The sequence below is a fragment of the Symphalangus syndactylus genome, chromosome 12 (genome assembly GCF_028878055.3).
Source record: "Symphalangus syndactylus isolate Jambi chromosome 12, NHGRI_mSymSyn1-v2.1_pri, whole genome shotgun sequence".
NCBI lineage: Eukaryota > Metazoa > Chordata > Mammalia > Primates > Hylobatidae > Symphalangus > Symphalangus syndactylus.
Genome location: NC_072441.2, coordinates 24,283,581 through 24,305,648, shown reverse-complemented (window position 1 = coordinate 24,305,648; position 22,068 = coordinate 24,283,581). Strand labels below are relative to the sequence as shown.

The window sequence follows — 22,068 nt, the reverse complement described above, 5'->3', positions numbered from 1 at the left end:
ATGTAAAACACTTAGAATGGGCACATAGTAAATGTTAAGTAACTTTTGCTATTATACTCATTTTCAGAGATTCTACAATCGATTTCATTTAATTTAGGCTAGGAATCAAGTTTTAGGTTCCACTCTTAATTTTCTTTTTAACATTAGATAAGTTGCTTGGGCTGCTTCTAAATAATGGTAGGAAATTTGCAAACTTTAGTCAGACTAATTCTTTTCTATACTGTTTTCCAAATAAAACACACCCCATTTTAGTACCAAATCTCACAGCCTATGCTGAATTCAGTGAAAGTATGACGAAAACGCATTCATTAGAAATACAACCAACTAGATTTTACCTCTGAAATGTTGAGTGATTTTAAGCAGCAATCATTATCATACAGATAATAAACTTTTCATTTGAACCCAATTTTCCCATCTGTCTAAAACAACTAGAAACCTTTGCTTTCCTTTTCACTATTTAGATAGTTGATTAGACTGCTTGAAAATAAAATTTGCAAAAAAATTACATTAGATTACTGGAGAAAAATATTACCCAAATGTGAAATATTGTTTAAAGTATTTTTTAGTGAACAGATCTGCAACTGATGAGTAGAGAATAGCTTCATTCATTAGCAAAGACTATTTTTTTTTTAAGATAGTATATGTTCCAAGTTGGGAGACTGAAAGATTTCTTAACTAATGAAAAATATGGAAACATTTCATGCATGCAAGAGTAAGTACTGCAATTAATATTTGCCCACAGGACATAAACAGTCACAATTCTGAAATGCTGGGGAAGGAAGTGGAGGAGGAAGCAGGCAGTGAAGGAGGATGACTCTTAAATGGATATCATTAGTGGTTTTGTGCTTTAACTGAAATCTTATACAATCATCAGTGAAATTCCATTTGATCATTTCTTTGTACTTTTCTCAATAACTTTGTGTGTGCAGATGTGAAGATGCATTTATTACTCTGGCAAATGCATTATTTTTTTTCTTTTCTTTTTTAAATTGCTCTAAGTTCTTTGACTTGAAAACCAACTGCTATGATTCAAAACAGTTTATTCTTCAGGACTCTGTCACAAAGCATGGAAACAATTTCAAACACCTCATCTCCTAAGAGTAGATGTTGTAAGTTTAAAAGATATATGTTCTGGACTGAATGTTTCCTTCCAAAATTCATATGTTGAAGTGTTAATCCCCAATGTGATGGTATTTGGAGATGGGGCCTTAGGGAGGTAATTTAGAGTTGGATAAAGTCATAAGGGTGGGGTCCTCATAATGGGATTAATGCCTTTACAAGAAGAGAAACCAGGGCTTGTTCTTCCCTCCGACAACCAGCCCACGCAAAGAGGAGGTCATGTAAACTCACAGCAACATGGTGGTCACCTACAAGCCAAGAGAAGAGGGCTCAGAATAAAACCTACCTTGCTGGTGCCTTGGACTTGGACTGCCCAGCTTCCACAACTGTGAGAAGTAAACATCTATTGTTTACGCCACCCCATCCATGATATTTTGTTATGTTAGCCCGAGCAGACTAAGACATTGTACTATTACTACATTTGCAAATACTTATATTTTTCTTTTTTAGAACCAGATATTTCATTCATGTTATATCACCAAACCTCACATAGATGAACATAAGCAATGATCAGTAAATAAATGTCTTTTTGGATTTTACTATTAATAAAACAATGACTGTAATAACGTATTGAAGGCTATCTAGTTCTAAGTGCCACAACAATTTCTGACAATTATTATTATTTCCATTTTACAGATGAGAAAAATGTGGCTCTGAGACATGAAATGACTTGCCCATGGTCAGTTAGTGAACGGGTGGAGGAGCCAGGATCAAAACCGAAGTCTAGTTCCAAGGCTTGCAAACAATCCTCTCGGCCATACTGTCTTGGCACAATGAAGGAAATGAGAAATGTTCAAGACATGATCCAGCCCTCAAGGAGCCTATATTCTAGTTGAGAAGACATGGCAAAACCAGCAACAAGTTAAATGATGATACAAAAGATAAACATGAGACTGATATTACATCTGGAAAAAGAAATGATAAGTTAGCAGTGTTTCTTTAACTTGTATACAGAGTCCTCCAAAATTATTTGTCCGTGAAGCTTGCTTTTATGTCATAGCTATTAATGACCTTTGGCAAGTCACTTCACATCTCAAAACCACATGTATTACCCTTCAGGATTCTGACGCCCATAGAGAAGAAGGGATTTATCTAGCTTTGCATAGACACTTAGATTTTTTGATTCCTAGTGCAGCAGTCTTTCTGTTTGACCATACTCTATGAAGGAATAGCTTTTAAAAACAACCATTCAGATTTCTAAGTTTTCATTGCTTTTACCCAAGACTACAAAGCTAAGAAGATAAGGCTCAGTGTGTGGTATCTCCTTTGCAGCTAGACTTATGGGACCCACTGAATGACCAAATATGAAGTTATTTACAAAATGGGTGACTCAACTATCACATATATAAAGAGGCATCACATATAGTTCAGTTAACAGCTTGGCATTGAAGTCTGGTGACTTCTCTCTGCCTCTGTTTCTGTATCTGTTGATACGGACATAATACATATCAAATAATGCTAATGAGGCCTGTAAGTAAATAAGATAATACCTGTACAGAAAGCACCAAACATGAGGTCTGGAACACTGTGAGTACAAAAAACGGCACTCATTATTATTTGATATTCAACTCTTAGAGCTGCTGAAACTCCTAGGCACATAGTAAGGTTCAGCAACAACAAAATAACTAATTTTACAAGTCATTTGGCACAAATGTCATGGAATCCATTTTAATTATGAAAAATGAATTCTTCCAGGAGTTTTTAAGGTCAGTCTGAAATATTGAAATATTCCGTGTGCAGAATAAGAATATTTTTGGTCACTGAGTCTGGTCTTCACATTTCTAGGCTTTCATTGCCCCAAGTTACAGATAGAATGTTTCATTAATAACATAAATCATTTGGCCATTTATGAAACTTTTATTTTTGATAAAACTTTTTAACACTTTTAAGATAATTATCCATTAAAACTAAAATGAAAATAAAACGAAATATGTGAATAACCTAGCATCCATATTCACTTGCATAATTTCTCTATCTCTTATTTTGTATTTTAACTCTGAATCAAGGCATTCAGTAGGAAAGTAGGTGCATGACAGTTCTAAATATGAAGCCATACTCACTACAAACATAATTAATGTTTGATATCCTCATCCTCTTACTAAAGAACACTGATTTCGATTTCTATATAGTTGTTCTGATTACTATACAACAACTATAATGGAATCAAAAACAAAAGTAGGTTAGGATCTAGTGTTGATAATTTTCAGAAACTATACAATTCTGGAGCGGGGAAACAAAAATGATCTTAATTGAGGTGAGGTATATACATTATGAGACAGAATAAAATAATGAGATGACATAAAATAAAAATTATAAGTTGTGAAAAGTATCATGAAAGAAACAGCCAGAACAGGGACGGGAAATTTGCTGGTGATTATATTGGTGGAAGGTCATTTAGGGAAGGCCTCACTGTGGAAGATATATTTAAATCTAAATCTATAGCCTTGTTATTCACAATGTTTCTCGTGAATCTGCAGCATTTTTAACATCACCTAGGAGCTTGTGACAAGGGCAGAACCCAGGCCCTTCAGGTCCCAGACCTACTGGATCAGAACCGGCCTTTTAAACAAAATTCCCAGATAATTTGAATGCTCACTGATGTTTAAGAGTATGGACCTAGAGGATGTGAAGTAGTCAGCCTTATGAAGAGTGGGGAAAGAATATTTCAGGTAGAGGTAACAACAAATAAGAAAGCCTTGCGACAGGGAAAAGCCCAGCTTATTGGAGGCACAGGAGAAGGGCCAGTGTGGCTGAAGCCTAGTGAACAAGAAGAGTGGTACGATTACTGAATGGCAGATGTGATTCATTACAGTCATGCGTCACTTAATGACTGGGATGAATTCTGATAAATATATCATTAGGTAATTTCATCACTGTGTGACCATTACAGATGTACGTACACAAAACTAGATGGTGTAATCTATTACACACCTACGTTATATGATATAGCCTATTGTTTTTAGGCTACAAAACTATACAACACGTGATTTACTGAATACTGTAAGCAATTGTAACACAATGGCACCTATCTGTGTATCTAAACATAGAAAAGGTACAGTAAAAATACAGTATTATAATCTTATGGGAGCACAGCCGTATATGTGGTCAACTATTGGCATGACCATACTATCACTATCATCAGGCCTGTACAGGCTGTTTATACGTTTTATAATAAAATTTCTGAACTTTGTAGCATGAATTTTTTGTTATATTCTGGCAATGTTTCCCTAGTAATTACTAGGAAAGCCCTATAGCAAAGATCCCTAGACATTTGTGTCCTCGAAGGCAAGTAGGGTGGGAATTGAAAGGACTCCCCTACTCTGAAGCTATTATTGAAGAAAGAGTCCAGAACTGGAGTGGGTCACAGCAGCAGCTTTCTGGGTTCCCAGGGCCTACAGTGAGGAAGAGCACAGTGTGCCAATAAGTCTGGAAGTGGAACAGGAGCTTTACAGAAGAAGACCTGGGCCTATGGTCCCACACTTTTAGATACTCTATTTCTCAAGTAGTTACATCCCTACTTCAGATGATTTCAAAAAAAAATTTCTGGAAGATGTACATCCCAAATTTCTTCTGCTTTTTCTCCTATAAATCACAGTTCCACATCTCTCATGCTGGTTGCCCTCATCAATTCATATAGATGATGTCTAGAACTGACAGAATCAGAAGTGTCAGAGAACACCTGAACTATTAGTACCTATTAATTTTGAGTGGATACTTCTGTCTACCCAGCTAATGCTTCGGTGGTTTTCTGGACAGTTCCATTATTATATTGGCTATACTGATGATGGCCAATTGAAGCACTGATTTCTCCCTACTTCCCTAAGAATCTCTATTAAATTCTACTGGGTCTTTCAACAAAGCACCCACTCTGTCCAGCTCTTTTGAAATACTGCTTCTGTCACTGAACATAAGTATTTTTTTCTGGCTTTGTGGCATCTGAACATTTAATGAGAATGAGCAGCTTTCAATAAGAAGCTTCCCTATTCTGCCTTCTCAGTGTTCATAGATGCTCTAATTCTCAGTCATTCACCCTGCTTTTCTGGAATAAGCCTTTTGTCCACGCAAGTGAAAGCTGCTGACAGCCAACTGATGTTTCCAAATCTGTTCCTTTTGAATACAGTAGTATAAAAGCTTATACCAAGTCACTATTTAAACAGCTCAGTTTTCTCAACATTTACAATTCAACTACCAGGAAGATTTCAAAGGACATGACTAAATTCTGGTGGTAACATACAAACTAAGACTGACTGTAGTTTAGGCTGTGTGTGCAGAGCCAGGGTGCAAGCCCCACTTGGCTGCTGGGGAGGAGACAGAGTTAGAGCTTCAAGTTGCCTGTTCCTGAGGCAAAGTCTGGCATGAGGTACTGCTGGTGAAGGTCAGAGGCAGGAACTCGCTCTGGGATGTGATGGGAGCTCAAGGCACACATGTATCCAGTGTTGGTCATGGGCTGATACCAGACTCCAGAAAAAGCTGGGAGGTCCTCACCTGGGAGGTCAAGAGGCCAAAATTCTGGCCAAAAATTACCAGCAAAGCTAGTTCTCAGGATGACCAAAGTCAGGATTCTACTTCCTACTAAAAAAGCTACTTTTCTTTGTCTATTTTTAGGCTACTGATGCTTTTTAATTTGTCTTCAAAGAGCCAGAGTAGTTTTGTAAGAAATGTGAACGTAAGAGGCAAATACCAATCATGACATAAGTAGGGATAAAAGAAGTTGAAATCAGTTTCCCCTGAGTATTGACCCAAAGAAGAAAGACTAGTGCCTCTCTTAGTGCCTGCTTTTAAAAAGCATCGGGCTGATCAAGATAATTACTTTTGTGTACCCCTAAAGTTAAGTTCTCTCTGCTCTATACTAGAGAAAATGCAAGTAACAGTAGAGAGAAACACACTGTATAGTGAGGGCATTAAAATAAAAAAAAACGGCTGAGACTTTTACTACTCTTCAAAGTCTGAACATCTGAGTTTCAATTTTAGCAAGTTGTTCTACTCTATAAAAGTGAAGCTTTCTAGATGAGGGGCTATATGCTGACTTGGCAGGTGATGAGGGAGTGATGGGGAGAAGGATCGGGGGAGAGGTAACAGACATTTTCGCTGTCTTCATTGCAGTGGTGATAGTTTCAAGGCTTCTTAGCTATGTCAAAGCTTATCAAATTGTAGACTTTAAATATGTGCAGTTTTTTGTATGTCAATTATACTTAATAAAGCTTTCCCCTCTTGAGAATACCAAATTTGTTACATTAAGAATTTATATGACTCTTCACACTGAGATGTAGGGCAAGATCTCAATAAAATGCCCTTACATAATTTCAGAATGAAGACAGCCTCTATTGATTTCTCACTTTACACAGATTGTAAACAAAAGCACTTCAATGGAACATTGATAATATATATAGTTCTTAAAGAATTGTAAACCAAATGTTAATGACAATATAAAATTAGAAATAAATTGTTATCAAATAAATGGAGTATATTTTATCTTTAAAAGGCAATGTTAGACTTTCATTTTGAAGTTTTAAAAAATGCTAGCTAAAGCAGATGCTTTTCTCTTTAGCTTCTAAAAATACATTAAGATTCTATAAATATCAAATGTTACTAATAGTGTAATGGTAACATATACATATTGCAGAGCCTTATAAAAATTGGTTTAATTTTGCAAGAAACAGTCAAGTGAATTCAGAGCTGCTACTCAGTCAAAAACATCAAACTAATAATATCTGAAAAATATCAGCAGGAATATAATTGAAGGTCTGGGTAATCATTTTGCTTGTGAAAGATTCATGGGTAAACATTTCTCATGATATTATAAAGTTGGATGTCAAATGCAATGTTTAGATATAAAATGAAATTAAGATATACACAAATATATATAAATAAAATATGGTTTAAAATAAGCTGAAAGATGAACAGGATTATTGGTATCTTTAGTAGAAAATGTTTTGAAGTAGAAAACTCAATATATCCTTTAGTTTCTGGCTTTTGAGAGGCTGACTGGTATGAAAAGTTGGCACTTACTTTCCAATTGTATTGGGTAGCATTGTAAGTTGATTGTCATCTACTTTTAGAGTTGTTAGTTTTTTCAAAAGTCCTAAAACAGAGAAGAAGGTTGATTAATACATAAGAGCAGATTATGACAGGAAATGTGATATAAAAGAAATCACATGAATCACTTGTGTTGAATGCGTGGCATGCTAATTGGCCACACTCTGCTAATACACACTCATAAAACTGATGTTTGTGTGTAGTCTAATTTTGACCTTTTAGTTGCAAAAAAATTGCGTACATCAATGACAGTTCAAGAATATAAATGCAGAGAAATAAACAAAACATACAGCTCCACATACACCCCAGTTGACACTAATACTACTACATCTCCCTTTTGTATTCTTCAGCAAATGGACCCGTTGAAATTTTTCAAGCCAGCTGTGATTTAATATTTAATTAACTCCTAAGCAGTAATAACTAACATCCCTGTTGTGATACAAATTGAAAACAAATCTGAATTAAGCCCAATAATCAACGAAAATGAATACTGAAGTATTGCAATGCAGCAGTTATAATTATGTTCTTGGAAATTTACAATGTATGACCTCATATTCTTTTTGGCACCATAAATCCTGCCTTGGACCAGCAATAAGCACAAAAACTTAGAACTGGCCAGAATTTAAGTTACAACTATTTGTGTTTCATTATCTGATTTATGGCCTCCATACCCTTAACGGCTTGCTCTCTTCCCAGGGTTTTAATGCGCAATAGCCACACAGTAATTGAAGAACAGCTGCATTGGCATAATCAACTTCCTTATCCAACCATAAAATAACCTACAATATTGATATGGCTTAAATAGTCCAAATCCAAGGACAAAGCATTAACACTTAACAAATTTTGTTTTACATTGGAACTACACATGTACATTATAGATTGCTGCATTCTGCAAAAAAAAAAATTTCTAATTGACATAGTAAGTTTCATGATCATATATGTTTTGAGAGATGCCAAATTAAACAAAATTAAATAGCTTTCTTTAATAGTTTCTCTAGGAGCTTTTAATATACTAATGTGACACTCCAGATTTATTACGGAGTTCGTGTGTGTGTGTGTGTGTGTGTGTGGTGCACAGTATGTTGTTGAACTAGTGTTTTGTGAACATGTTTTGAGAAACTGGCTATATATCATGCCCATATTTCTCAAATATTTTGAGGGTTCCTTAAAGGCATAGAGTAAGTCACAAAAAGTCTGAAATAAAGCTGTGGCTGCACTTCACATTTCAGTATGCTCTGTTACGTATTCTTCAGAAGCACTCAGAATCTCTACTGCAGTAGAGAGAAATGTTATCACTATCAGACTGTTATGAGCAAGTACCTGGGAGCTGAATACATCAGCTCGAAAACAACATCCCATGGAAAAGGGACAGTTCACACTGTGGCAATTTATCACTGAAGTTTGAACATCCACTGCCATATCCGTCTATGTTCAAAAGGTGATTGAATCATTTTAGCTTCTCCAGAGCATATGTTAAAATATCAGTCTTGGAAATATAAAAGAGCACCTGAGCTTGTTTTTGAGTTGTGGAAAGAAAACAGGAAAGTAGGAATTATAGCTAAGTATTTTGTGACTTGGTAGCCTGGATCAGACGAGTGTCCTGCCTGCCAGTGGAGCTGGAGGTGGGTTGATGGTCTCAACATCACTCAATCGGGTCACAGGAAGCTTGGGAGTGGGTTACAGACGACTGAGCAAACATCACAAAGTCAGGGTGCAAAGTACTTTCAGAGGATCATAGTCTCCAGCTCTGAAGTAATGGAGAGAAAACCTTGAGGCAGGTTGGGGCCTAAGGCTAAATGCTGATATGACAGATTCTCCTGAAGACTGGAGTAGTGGCTCTCACAAGAAACTTTTGTTAAGTGCATGTTTTTCAATATTTTTAGAGGTTGAAGCAATTTAGTTCCTGCTCAGCTCCAAGTCTGTGGGTTTCAAGGAACCTCACTCATTTGTGATGTGGCTATTTTGTCAACACTCATATTCCATCCAAGAGGATACTCTTCGGACAGAGTCTGGAGCTTCTGTAGAATTATGATTGCCCCTGGGATGAAATTAGGCTGCAAGCCTCACCCTTGTTGCTCATGTCTTCCTCTGGCAGATAACATCTTTATTGCATTTCTGTATCATATGTGCTTAGACTTTTTTCTCTAGAGTAATCAAAGGTATTTTATCCTATTCCTTCTCTCTACTTGTGCCCTTCTCCAAGTCTCCATCTCTTCATCCTATATTCCCAACTAAGAAATACTGAAGAGATAGAAAAAGAAGGCCTTTTCCTACAATTTTAACTACATACACATATATACAATCAGCATCAATACGTTAAACATTAATATAATTTGCTAATATTTACATTTACAAATATATAATAGAACTTTGAAAGCAAATAGTTGTGCACTCATCAAATCTAAGATTATAATAAATATTATATTGTAACAATAGTTGTTGACTATATGTCAGGTACTGTTACTACTATCACTTAATAGATGATGAAACTGAGGCAAGATTAAGTAACTTGTCTAAGGCCACACAGCAAGCAAGGTAGAAAAGCCAGAATCAGAACTCTAAGTAACTTAACTACAAAGCCCATACCCTTAACCTTTAAGTGAGTAAATTATTAAGCAAAAAATTTTTCCTTTTCTTTTATTTTTCTTTATTGAGTTTCTCTGCTATCCAAAGAAGCTGATTATGAAAACTCTCCACTTAGAAGAGGAAAAGAGTCCCCTTCATTTGCCCTGGAACCAGCACAGGGAAAGTGACTCAGCACACATGGCTTGCTGTTGAGTATATCACTGCATTCAAATACCCAATAGCTGCAGAGGAACTAGAAAAGGCATGAAGAAAGTAAAGATTTTATTTAAGTTGCCATATCCCTCTATTAATACTATGAAGATTCTTATCTTTTATTCTTTTAAATGTTAGTAGTCCAATAGATAATCCATGCTCCAAATAAGGAGGATACGATGCAATTCGCCATCCAATTATCACTAATGAACCATTCTAGGGCCTCAGAACAGAGCTCTCAGTTTCCTATTCCAGATATTTATTTTGACCAAGAAAGGGAATTCTCTGAGGAGAGTCAGCTACTCTACATTTAGAATCAGGGACTGTGGCAACTCTGCAGAGGTATAAATACAGATTTCCCTGACAGGTCAATAAGGTCCAAAGATAGTTCAAGGAGTAAGCTACTACAACAATTACTTTGAGAACTATTCAGGTCATAAATGAAGGTGTAAAATATATAATACCACCTACCTATCCTAGTCTGTCATATGCCAATCCAGCGTCTAGCTTGATATTCTCTGTTACCTATTACATGCTGACTTCTTCAGCCCAGAAGGCTAATTTCCTAGTTTGCTTTCTTAAAGGAAACTATTTTATACAAACAATTATATCATGTTAATAATAATGCTTCATTTTCTACCAGTTTTTTTTTTTTTTTTTTGAGGAAAGGTCCCATTCTGTCACCCAGGTTGGAGTGCAGTGGTACTATCATAGCTCTCTGCAACCTCTGAACTCCTGGGCTCAAGCAATCCTACTGCCTCAGCTTCCTGAGTAGTTAGGACTGCAAGTGTGTGCCACTGTGCCTGGGTAATTTTTTAACTTGTTGTAGAATTGGGAACTTGCTATGTTGCCCAGTCTGTTAACCAACTCTACTGCCTTTGTAAAATCAAACTTTCTGTGTTTTGTTTTAGATATGTCTCATAACCACAATATAGCTGAACTTGAAATTCTGGATCTTTTAATAGAGTAAGTGTAATCTATTAAATCTATTACATTTGTTGTGATTTATGACAATTTGAATTTATTTTTACCATCTTATAACTTCTATTTTATCATTTTTACATTTTATTTTTCTTTCTTCCACCCTATGAATATTTTCTTTCAGAACTTTTCCCCTCCTCTCCTGGTTTGGAAGTATCAGTTTCATTTCTATTAAGTAGATACATTTACATTTTTAACATGTCTATTTAACTGAATATTTCATGCAAATTCTAAAGTTATGCAATATTTCTAGCCTCTGCTTGAATAAGGTAAGGTCCTTCACATTCCTTAATTCTGTCTAAACATTTTAAATATAAAATATTCCTCTTTACAGGCACTAATTATTTAGATATAACAACTTCATTTACCAAATTGAGTAATCTAATTAATTTAATTTACCAAATTAAGTTCGTAAATAACATCTTCATTGCATTTCTGTATCATATGTGCTTAGACTCTTTTCTCTAGAGTAATCAAAGGTATTTTATCCTATTCCTTCTCTCTGCTTGTGCCCTTCTCCAAGTCTCCATCTCTTCATCCTATACTCCCAACTAAGAAATACTGAAGCGATTTCTTTCTTAATTTCTACCAAATTAAGTTGGTAAATTAAATTACTTAATTAAATTATTTAATTTACCAAATTAAGTTGGTAAATTTGGTAAAGCTTTCCATTGCTTTATGCATTCACTTCCTTCTGAGTTTGTTTTTGTTTTCTGAGTAAAGTATATCTTTTAAGAGCAGATTCTCTTATTCTTGGTATGTGTTCAAATATATTTGTTGTGTGCTCACTCCTGAATGAATGTTTACTTGGGTACAGAAATCTAATCTGCCTGTAATTAACCTTCAGTACTTTGAAGATATTACTCCGCTATCCAGAGGATATTGTCACTGATGACAATGATGACATCTCTAATTATTATTATGTAGATAAGCTCTTTTTGTTCTATGGCAGCTTTAAACAATATTTTTCTTTGTTCTTGCAGTTTCAGAAAAATAAGCCAATGCAAATTTATTATATTTATCTCTTTTAGCACTATGTGTATGCATTTAGTATGATAAATTAGTTGTGTATTTAATGCTGAAAAATAATATCAACTATTTTCTCTTTGAATAGTTCCTCTTTTCCATTTATTCTGTTTTGTTTTTCTGGAATTCTGTACATATTCCTGGAGAAGGTAATTTTTTTTGCTTTTTCATTTTTAGAATGCAATTTCTATTCTATTCTCTGTGTCTCTTAACTCATTTTTAATATTTCTTATTAACAAATTTCTATGTGCCTGTTCTGTTCCTCAGTACTGTCTTCCAACTTACTTTCTTCGTTACAGCTGTTGTATTTTAAAATTTCCCTATGTGGTATTTCATACCTAATGTGGTATTTTAATTTCCAGGATTTCTTTTTCAAAATTTATTTTTGAAAACTTTTTGGTAAATTAACATTGTATATAATTATCAGGTACATAGTGATGTAGTGGTATCACTTCAGAATGATTGAATCAAGCCAATTAACATATCTGTCAATTTAAATACTTATCATTTATTCCTCCTAACTGCAACTTGGTATCCTTTGACCAATATCTTCCTTTTCATTTTCAGGATTTTTAATTGATGCATTTTCTTAACCATCTTTTAGTCATAGCTCATGTTTTTGTTTGATAAGTCTTATTATTTGTATTCCAGCATTTTAAATATAAAAGATTCCTTTTTCACTGGCCCTAATTATTTGGCTGTAACACCTAATTGTTATTCTTTTATCTATTTGAGGGTCTATACATACTTAAAATAATTTTTATATTGGTTGATAACTTTTGTTTCACTTAGGGTAAATTCTCCTATTTGGTTGAATTTTTGGTTGTCAAAGCAACGTTAGTTTCCTTCAACATTTTTGTTTGCAAGCTTATTTGTGAGGGTGAATGTTTCCCCCTTCACTATGCTCACTTCTCCCTGTCTGGCAGTTTTCTGGTTACCTCCACCTGACCCCCATGTTTCTGGAGTTCAGAACCAGTCTTATATTAGCAATGCTGGTGGTCTTATCCTTTGTGGATACCGCAGATTCAGTCCAAGCCAGCTTCTGACTTGCCATAGGTTTCCACAGGGAATTTTCTGTTGTTTCCCTTTTCTCTAGCTTCACATACTAGTTGTAAATTTTTCAGTCCCTTTTCACAGAAAAGAGGTCCCACCTTAATCTTTTGTAAGTTCTGATTCCTCTGTTGTGCTTAAGGTCCTTCTATTTCTTATTTCACTGTAAGAACTGAACTTACAGCTGCTGGTTGTGGTTTGTAGCCCATCAGGCCTGGGGATATTGCTGGATTTCCATTCTATCACAGGTTCAGGTTGATGTTCATTCTTCTTAAGCAAAGATAATTTTTCTTTTTTAAAAATCAGAATCTTTTTTTCAGAGATGGAGTCTTGCTATGTTGCCTAGGGTGGACTCAAATTCCTGGGCTCAAGCAATCCTCTTGCCTCAACCTTTTGAGTAACTGGGACTGTTGGCACATGCCACCATGCCTGGGTGAGTGTGGCTGAATTATTTTATTTACTAAGTGTTCAAACAGCATGTAGAATATGCCAGGCACAGTTCTTGGCACTGAGGAGTCAGTAATGAAGAAAAATACATTCCTTGAATATATAGAGTTTTTATATTTTCAAGATATATTTAAAATGGTATGGAATGGTGGTGAGTAGGAGTGTAAGGTTATATATTAAGTTGCTCTGTCATCTTGGCCAGTGGATGTTCTCTATAATCACACTTCCTTACCTGTTACAACATAAACCAGTATTTCCTAAATTTGTCTGATCACAAGTTTCATCTAAGATGTTTAATAAAAATACAGATCAGGGGGCTTGTCACATTTACTGAATCAGAATCTTAAGAGACAAAGCCTGGAAATGTGGAAGTGTTCAATAAAACTCTCAGTTAAGACCCGTGATTGAGCAAGTTAGAGAAATATCATTATCAAATATGCAATTTTGTAAATAAAAAGTCAACAATTCCAGGAAGAAAGAAAAGATGGACCACGATTTTGCTAAAACTAATGTTCTTTACCAGCTTCAAAGAATGGCTAAGTAGAAGTAATAATGTATTGAAGAAAAATTTGGAAAATTGCCTCATCTTCAACTGGATTACCTAGGATATGGCTTAATTTTTAAAAGTGATACGTTCTGGAACTTAATAGTGATTAAAAATTTACAACTTATATGTGGAGCTAATGAAAAGGGAAACAGAAAATCCACTGTGGAAAACTGTGGCAAGTCACAAGCTGGCGTGGATTGGATCTGCAGCATCCACAAAGGATAAGAGCACCACACTGCTAATATAAGACGGATTCTGAACTTCAGTCAATCTTAATAATGATTAAGTTCCAGAACGTACAACACATCTGTTCCAAAGAGGTTAAAATCTATGTTACAAAGTTCAGTAATTTAATGATTACCCTTTTCGTAGAGTTCTCTTAGAAATACTAACAGCAAGATACCTATACAAAAAAGCTTACACAGTATTTAAATGACTCTTTCACTATTTTACTCATATAAACTTTGTTTGTTTGTTTGTTTTTGAGACGGAGTCTCCCTCTATTGTCCAGGCTGGAGTGCAGTGGCATAATCTCGGCTCGCTGCAACCACTGCCTCCTGGGTTCAAGCGATTCTCCTGCCTCAGCCTCCCTCCCGAGTAGCTGGGACTACAGGCATGCACCACCATGCCCGGTACTTTTTGTATTTTTAGTGGAGATAGGGTTTCACCATATTGGCTAGGCTGGTTTCGAACTCCTGACCTCGTGACCCACCCACCTCGACCTCCCATAGTGCTGGGATAACAGGTGTGAGCCACTGTGCCCGGCCCATGTAAATATTCTTAAACAAAAATGTATGAGTGCTTTTTATATACTAACAGGCAAATTATTTGATCTAATGAATCTTAATATGTTAAAGACATGTGACTTTTTTAAAATAATAGAACTAAGAAGACATTTTATGTTTATACTTTTTATATGTTATTCCTACATTATACCAATGTTACAACAATATTACAAATAGAATATAGCAACATCCTATGGATGGAAGCTATTGTAATTCTATCATAATATAAGGACACATACATGATTATTAAATTACTCTAAAGAAAACATACATACTCCTTATAATAACATTTTGCAACTTTGGAGATATAACAATTTTTAAATATCAATTTGGTAGGATCATTTTAACAGAAGAGCCTTCTTGAATTTTGAAACTAGAGTTAATATTTCACTTAAGATATTTGTTAGATACTATTTAATGATTTCCATAGCACATTTTAAAATTTATTAACATCAGGCTAACAGTATATTACCTATATCTATAGACAAACTATACTTCCAAAAAAGAAAATGGTATATTTGACATAAATATTTGTGACAAAATATTATATTCTCACCTATAGAATCAGGCAATTGTTGCAACATATTGGATGACAATAAGAGGTCCTCAAGGGCTTCACATCCAGAAATGTCCATGTCAACTGTTTCTATTCTGTTTTTTGACATATCCAGGTATACCAACATCTTTAACTTCCCTATAGACTTGATGACATTGCATAAACTCAGGGTTAGTTGAGAAACTTTCACAAGACATTTTAAAGTTGTAAGAACCACTACACTGTAAAGTTTATTTTAAAAGCAACCACAACAATAACAAGTGTTGGCAAGAATGTGGAGGAATTGTAAACTTCAAACATTGCTAGTAGGAATGTAAAATGGTATAGCCACTTTGCAGAACTGTTTGGCAGTTTCTCAAAATGACTCAACAATAAATAGGTTTATACCACTATAGGTATATACCACTGAGAATAAAAACATATGTACACACAAAAACTTACACAAATGGTCACAGATGCATTATTCACAATGCCAAAAACTGGTGACAACCCAAATGTCCATCAATTGATGAACACATAAATCAAATGTGGCCTATACATATAATATTACTTGGTAGTAAAAACGAATAAAGTATTGATACATGTTATACAATGTATACACCTTCAAAATACATGCAAGGTCCTAGATGCCAGTCACAAAAGACCACATATTGCATGATTCCATTTATATGATATGTCCAGAATATGCAAATCGATAGAGATAGAAAGTTGAGTAGGGTTTCTAGGAGCTGGGTGGATGGCAAGTATGGGAGTTACAGCTAATAGGTTCAGGGTTTCTTTTAGGGCTCATGAAAATGTTCTAAAATTAGATTGTGGTGATGGTTGTACAACTATGTGAGTAGTCCAAAAACCATGGAACTGCATATGGTATGTGAATTATATCTCAATGCAGCAGTTAGAAAATACACAATAACCTTGAAGTTGGCACTGAATAAAATAAACAACTCCCAGCTAAATAAGCTGCCACTGAAACAATGACATTGATATGTTGATCCTTAAAATTTCAAATGCACAAGAAAGGTTTTAAATTATAATTTTGGAGATTACCCTATTAATTAGAGTCAATGTTTTGCTCATTCAATGGCCCTTTCTGAAGGATCTATTATGCACCAGTATCTGTGTTATGTATTCAAGAACAATCAAGAATAAGACAGCTAAGTATGGGGACAGACTTGCCATGATGAAGACAAAGTTTTTATCAATAAGGAGTTCTCAGTAATGAAGGAAACTTTCAAGTAAGAAATAATTATAATACCCTGTGACAAGTGCAATAAAAAAGCATGTAGTGAATGCCACAGAACAGGGAAGGGCTGCAAATGGCCTGGAGGATGCTGCTCATCAAAAGAAGAGAACCTGTACCTGGAAGGAGAACAGCTCGTGCATTTATAAAGTGTGACAAAGCATGCTATGTTTGAGGAAGAGTGGGAAATTCAAAATGGCTGAGTATAGTGATGAAGTTGAGATTACAGGGAGAAGCCAGCTCCTGAAAGGGTTTCTATGTCATGTGAAGAAATGCGAACTCTATTTTATAGGCAAGGAAAGCAAAAGGATTGTAAGATGGGGAATGACATGAACAGATTTATGCTTAGAAGAAAACTTCGGGGAACTTTCTAAAGCTGGAGTCAAGGAGATCTGTTAGAGGGATATAGAAGTATTTTAGCTGTTAAGGCAGCAGAAGTGAGGATGAAGAGGGGATGGACTCCAGAGAAAGTCAGAAGTGGAATGATTGGATTAGTAACTGATTTCTGAGGAGAAGGAATGATCAACCCATATCTTGGGCAAGGAGTGAACACGTGGGTGGGACAAGGACTAGAGGAGTTAGGGCAGGGCAAAGGTCTTCATTTTCCTTTTCCTTTAGGGCATGTTTTGTAAATAAATGTTCCACACATTTCAGTTACTCAATGAATGGTTCATCTGTTTATCTGGTCTACCTGTGCATACTTTACCATCTCTAATTACTTGACAGAGTATAAATAAACAAACACACAATAAATACATAAATTTATTACATACACACAAGCTCGCACTTGGCACTATGCTAAGTACTTTATATATATTATTTGATTCAATATTTTATATTTTTGCTACCCAAATGTGTTCGGCAGACCAGCAGCATTGACACCACTTGGGAGCTTGTTAGAAATGTGTAATCTCTGCCAGGCGCGGTGGCTCACGCCTGTAATCCCAGCACTTTGGGAGGCCAAGCTGTGCGGATCACAAGATCAGGAGTTTGAGACTAGCCTGACCAACATGGTGAAACCCCGTCTCTACTAAAAATACAAAAATTAGCTGAGTTTGGTGGTGGGCGCCTGTAATCCCAGCTGCTCAGGAGGCTGAGGCAGGAGAATCAGTTGAATCCTGGAGGCGGAGGTTGCAGTGAGCTGAGATCATCCACTGAACTCCAGCCTGGGCAACAGAGCGAGACTCCATCCAAAAAAAAAGTATGATGTCAGACCCACCCCAGATCTGCTGAATCAGAATCTGCATTTTAACACATATTAAAGATTGGAGATTAAGTCATGTCACATGTTGGATTCCTTGGGAAGCAGAGACAAAGACAGAAGTTTTTGAGAGTGTTTAGGATCCACACCTGTAGAAAGGAAGGGACAGGAAAGAAAGAGAGCAGGATTGGGTAGACAAAGAAGTTGGGCTGTGATGAAGTCTTAAGAAAGTCCTTGGCTGGCACTTCAAAGATCACTGAAGTTGGGATTGCCCTGAAGTTGTTCTGAGTAGAGGATGAAGGGCTGAGCCTTTATATACCTGCACTGACTGATCATTGGATGGAGGTCTCTGGCAATGGGCTTATGACCGTGGATAAAGATGTTCTCTTTACGAGGCAATTTCTGAAGAAGGCTGGAGAGCTGCAAGCAGCATTTCCAGAAGCTGGGGGAATAGAGTAAATTCTTAGGTCCTGGAGAAGGATGCATGAGAGCATCTACTACAAGTAACACTCCAAAGTTATCCCATTAATATGGGGTGGAGCTGATTTCAAACTCAATTTTATCAGACTACAGGCTACAAAGCCCATTTGGAGGGCACATATCCTTAACTAATCCAGTGCAAATCTCCAGTCCTGCTCCCTCAGCTTCCCATGTGGGTGCAGAGTGTGAGCACAGGCTTGGAGTGACTGAATATTTGCTAGCTAGAATCAGAGTACTTTGGATGAGTCAGAGTTTCTCCTCATGCTTGGAAATGTGTCACTTGGAAAAATATTGTCACTTTACTCATAGCTTTCCATCCCAAGGAACTATCATGTTACCTAAGTTCACTCTTCTTTTCCATTGAGCAATGAAAGAATGATGTGTGTGTGTGTGTATGTTTCTTTTTTGTTCCTTTATCATGAGATATCATGAGAAAATTTATTTTCTCCTTGAAGCTTCCAGCTTCCTTCATTGCTATCTTCAGCATAATTTAGTATTTTGGTGTGCAGTTCCTAAACATTCTTTTTGGAGTAACATTTTGATGCTGAAAACACTGTATCAAACCAATCATAGCCTGAGGACTGTAAAGGCATAAATTCTTACAGTACTTGAGGATACTGAATGTTGATCCCACATCCTCTGGGCATAGCGGGGTCTATAGGTGAGCAGGGCAGCAAATGGAAAGAGTAGAAACCACAAGTAAAAGAAGATACTATCTGATCTTTGACAAACCTGACAAAAACAAGAAATGGGGAAAGGATACCCTATTTAATAAATGGTGCTGGGAAAACTGGCTAGCCATATGTAGAAAGCTGAAACTGGATCCCTTCCTTGCACCTTATACAAAAATTAATTCAAGATGGATTAAAGACTTAAATGTTAGACCTAAAACCATAAAAACCCTAGAAGAAAACCTAGGCCTTACCATTCAGGACATAGGCATGGGCAAGGACTTCATGTCTAAAACACCAAAAGCAATGGCAACAAAAGCCAAAATTGACAAATGGGATCTAATTAAACTAAAGAGCTTCTGCACAGCAAAAGAAACTACCATCAGAGTGAACAGGCAACCTACAAAATGGGAGAACATTTTTGCAACCTACTCATCTGACAAAGGGCTAATATCCAGAATCTACAATGAACTCAAACAAATTTACAAGAAAAAAACAAACAACCCCATCAAAAAGTGGGCAAAGGACATGAACAGACACTTCTCAAAAGAAGACATTTATGCAGCCAAAAAAACACATGCAAAAATGCTCATCATCACTGGCCATCAGAGAAATGCAAATCAAAACCACAATGAGATACCATCTCACACCAGTTAGAATGGCCATCACTAAAAAGTCAGGAAACAACAGGTGCTGGAGAGGATGTGGAGAAATAGGAACACTTTTACACTGTTGGTGGGACTGTAAACTAGTTCAACCACTGTGGAAGTCAGTGTGGAGATTCCTCAGGGATCTAGAACCAGAAATACCATTTGACCCAGCCATCCCATTACTGGGTATATACTCAAAGGACTATAAATCATGCTGCTATAAAGACACATGCACACGTATGTTTATTGCGGCACTATTCACAATAGCAAAGACTTGGAACTAACCCAAATGTCCAACAACAATAGACTAGATTAAGAAAATGTGGCACATGTACACCATGGAACACTATGCAGCCATAAAAAATGATGAGTTCGTGTCCTTTGTAGGGACATGGATGAAACTGGAAATCATCATTCTCAGTAAACTATCGCAAGATCAAAAAACCAAACACAGCATGTTCTCACTCATAGGTGGGAACTGAACAATGAGAATACATGGATACAGGAAGGGGAACATCACACTCTGGGGACTGTTGTGGGGTTGGGGGAGGGGGGAGAGATAGCATTAGGAGATACACCTAATGCTAAATGACAAGTTGATGGGTGCAGCACACCAACATGGCACACGGATACATATGTAACAAACCTGCACATTGTGTACATGTACCCTAAAACTTAAAGTACAATAATTAAAAAAAAAGAAGATACTGGAGTTTGTTTAAAATAAATGTGAATTCAATACATGATTTAGTCATATTTTGGTTGATTAACCTCAGATTGATGGTCACAAGATAGAACTATGTAAAAGACTAAATATTTGATCATTATCTATTTGCTTCTCTGATTTGTGAAAAACACAGTGGAAAATAATAGCCCACACTATTCAAAAGTATTCACAAGGTATATTAACTTTATTATGATACATGAACTAAGAAAAAAATGAATGTGCTTCTTTTCCCCATGGCTAATGATATTAAATGTTTTAATTATTCTGTGAAACTGACAGACAGGCTGGAGACCACACTCAAGATGAACCATTCAAAGCCAAGTATTTTGGGGCAACTGAAAAGCAATTCTTTGCCAGCACCAACATCCAGAAAGCCATGGCTATTTCTGGCAGGGAGGTGTAGGGTATTCCCACACAGCGTATAACAAAATACCAAGTGCAAGTATACAAAATAAAGTAGGGAATCTATATAAAGCTGGCAGTACCTGTGAAAAATCTACTCTCGAGACAGACAAATTAGGCAGCATTATATGTTTTATGGAAGATTTCATCCCTGCCTTTCCACTTAAATAACAAACTTATTGAGGAGTTTGGCATGTGAGTTGGTTTGCACAGTGGATTTTGGGAATGTAACCATTGTGAAAAGTAAAATTCTCATTTGTACCTTCTATTGGTTCCATAGAGAGCCTTTGGGAGCTTTACAGTCAACAGCAGCCTCTGGTGCTGGTTTGAATTACAGCTCCCTGGGGTACTGGCTGTGTTATCTTGGGCCAGTTACTTTTTTTGTGTTTTAGTTTCCTCATCTATAAAATGGGGATGGTAGTAGAACTTACTTCATAGGGTTGTTGTAGGGATTCAATGAATCAACATTTGTATAACATAGAGAGAATGCCTAGCCCATGGTAAATGCTATGTAATTTTTAATAAATAAATATATTGAAGAAGAGGTATAAACTTTTAGCTGGCATACATTCTGATTCTTCAATCTTTGCACAGGGATTGGTAAGTGTCTTACCTGTGTTGCCTCAGGATTTGTACATACCTTGACTATAGCACAAATCAGGCTCTGCTATGAGTAGTGAAATCCAGATCTGTTTATCCTGCTATGTGTGAGCTTCTCAAACAAATATATTCAAGGTCATTGAATATATTATCTTTGTAACCCTGACATTAGCATAGTTTCTGATTCATAGAGCTTTACTGGTACATGATTTTTAAATAAATCAGTGAACAATAGATGTGCATATTTTTCTGTTTTGTGTCTTTGATGGTACAAACGCATCTTTTGATAAAAGCATTAAGTATTTTTCCATAATCTTTGTTTCAGATTTTCTCCTTTATGTGGTCTTATGCTTATTCAAAGACAGAATAAATGTCTTGTTCTTGTTGGTTTTCCTGTCATTTTAAGTAATTTTTAATGTCAGTTCAGAAAAGAAATAAAACTGGTTTTGAGAAGACACATCTAAACCTCTGTATTGGCTGAAGATTTATTACATATTCACCTGCTGTGGCTACTTAGACTGATGCCAGGAGTTTGGAGTCGTACAAAACAATAGGGAGACTTGTGTTTGCTCTCTCTCTCTCTCTCAGTGTGTGTGTGTATGCAAGTGGCAAGGGGCAGTGTTTTATGGGAACATTCTTTTGTTAGATGGAAAAAGTAGGAATAATCACACTCAGTGAGTTGACTGGTAAACCTATACTCAGGAGATAGTACTGGGCTGGCCTTTAGTTGAGGAAAAAATTTGACTCTGGTTTAATTTTCTGTTTTTAATAC

The 22,068-nt window shown here is 36.1% G+C and overlaps 1 protein-coding gene across 4 annotated transcripts in view; it reads right to left on the bottom strand.

Annotated features, from left to right (window-relative positions):
* Positions 1-22,068, bottom strand: part of LRRC7 (leucine rich repeat containing 7) — a 643,523-nt gene that overhangs the window by 134,521 nt on the left and 486,934 nt on the right. For all 4 annotated transcript variants that reach the window (XM_063625216.1, XM_063625217.1, XM_063625219.1 and 1 more), the window contains 2 exons: positions 15,326-15,470; positions 7,129-7,201 (listed from right to left, as the gene is read on the bottom strand). In XM_063625216.1, the coding sequence (XP_063481286.1) occupies positions 7,129-7,201; positions 15,326-15,470 (218 nt within the window). The remainder of the gene's footprint in view (positions 1-7,128; positions 7,202-15,325; positions 15,471-22,068) is intronic.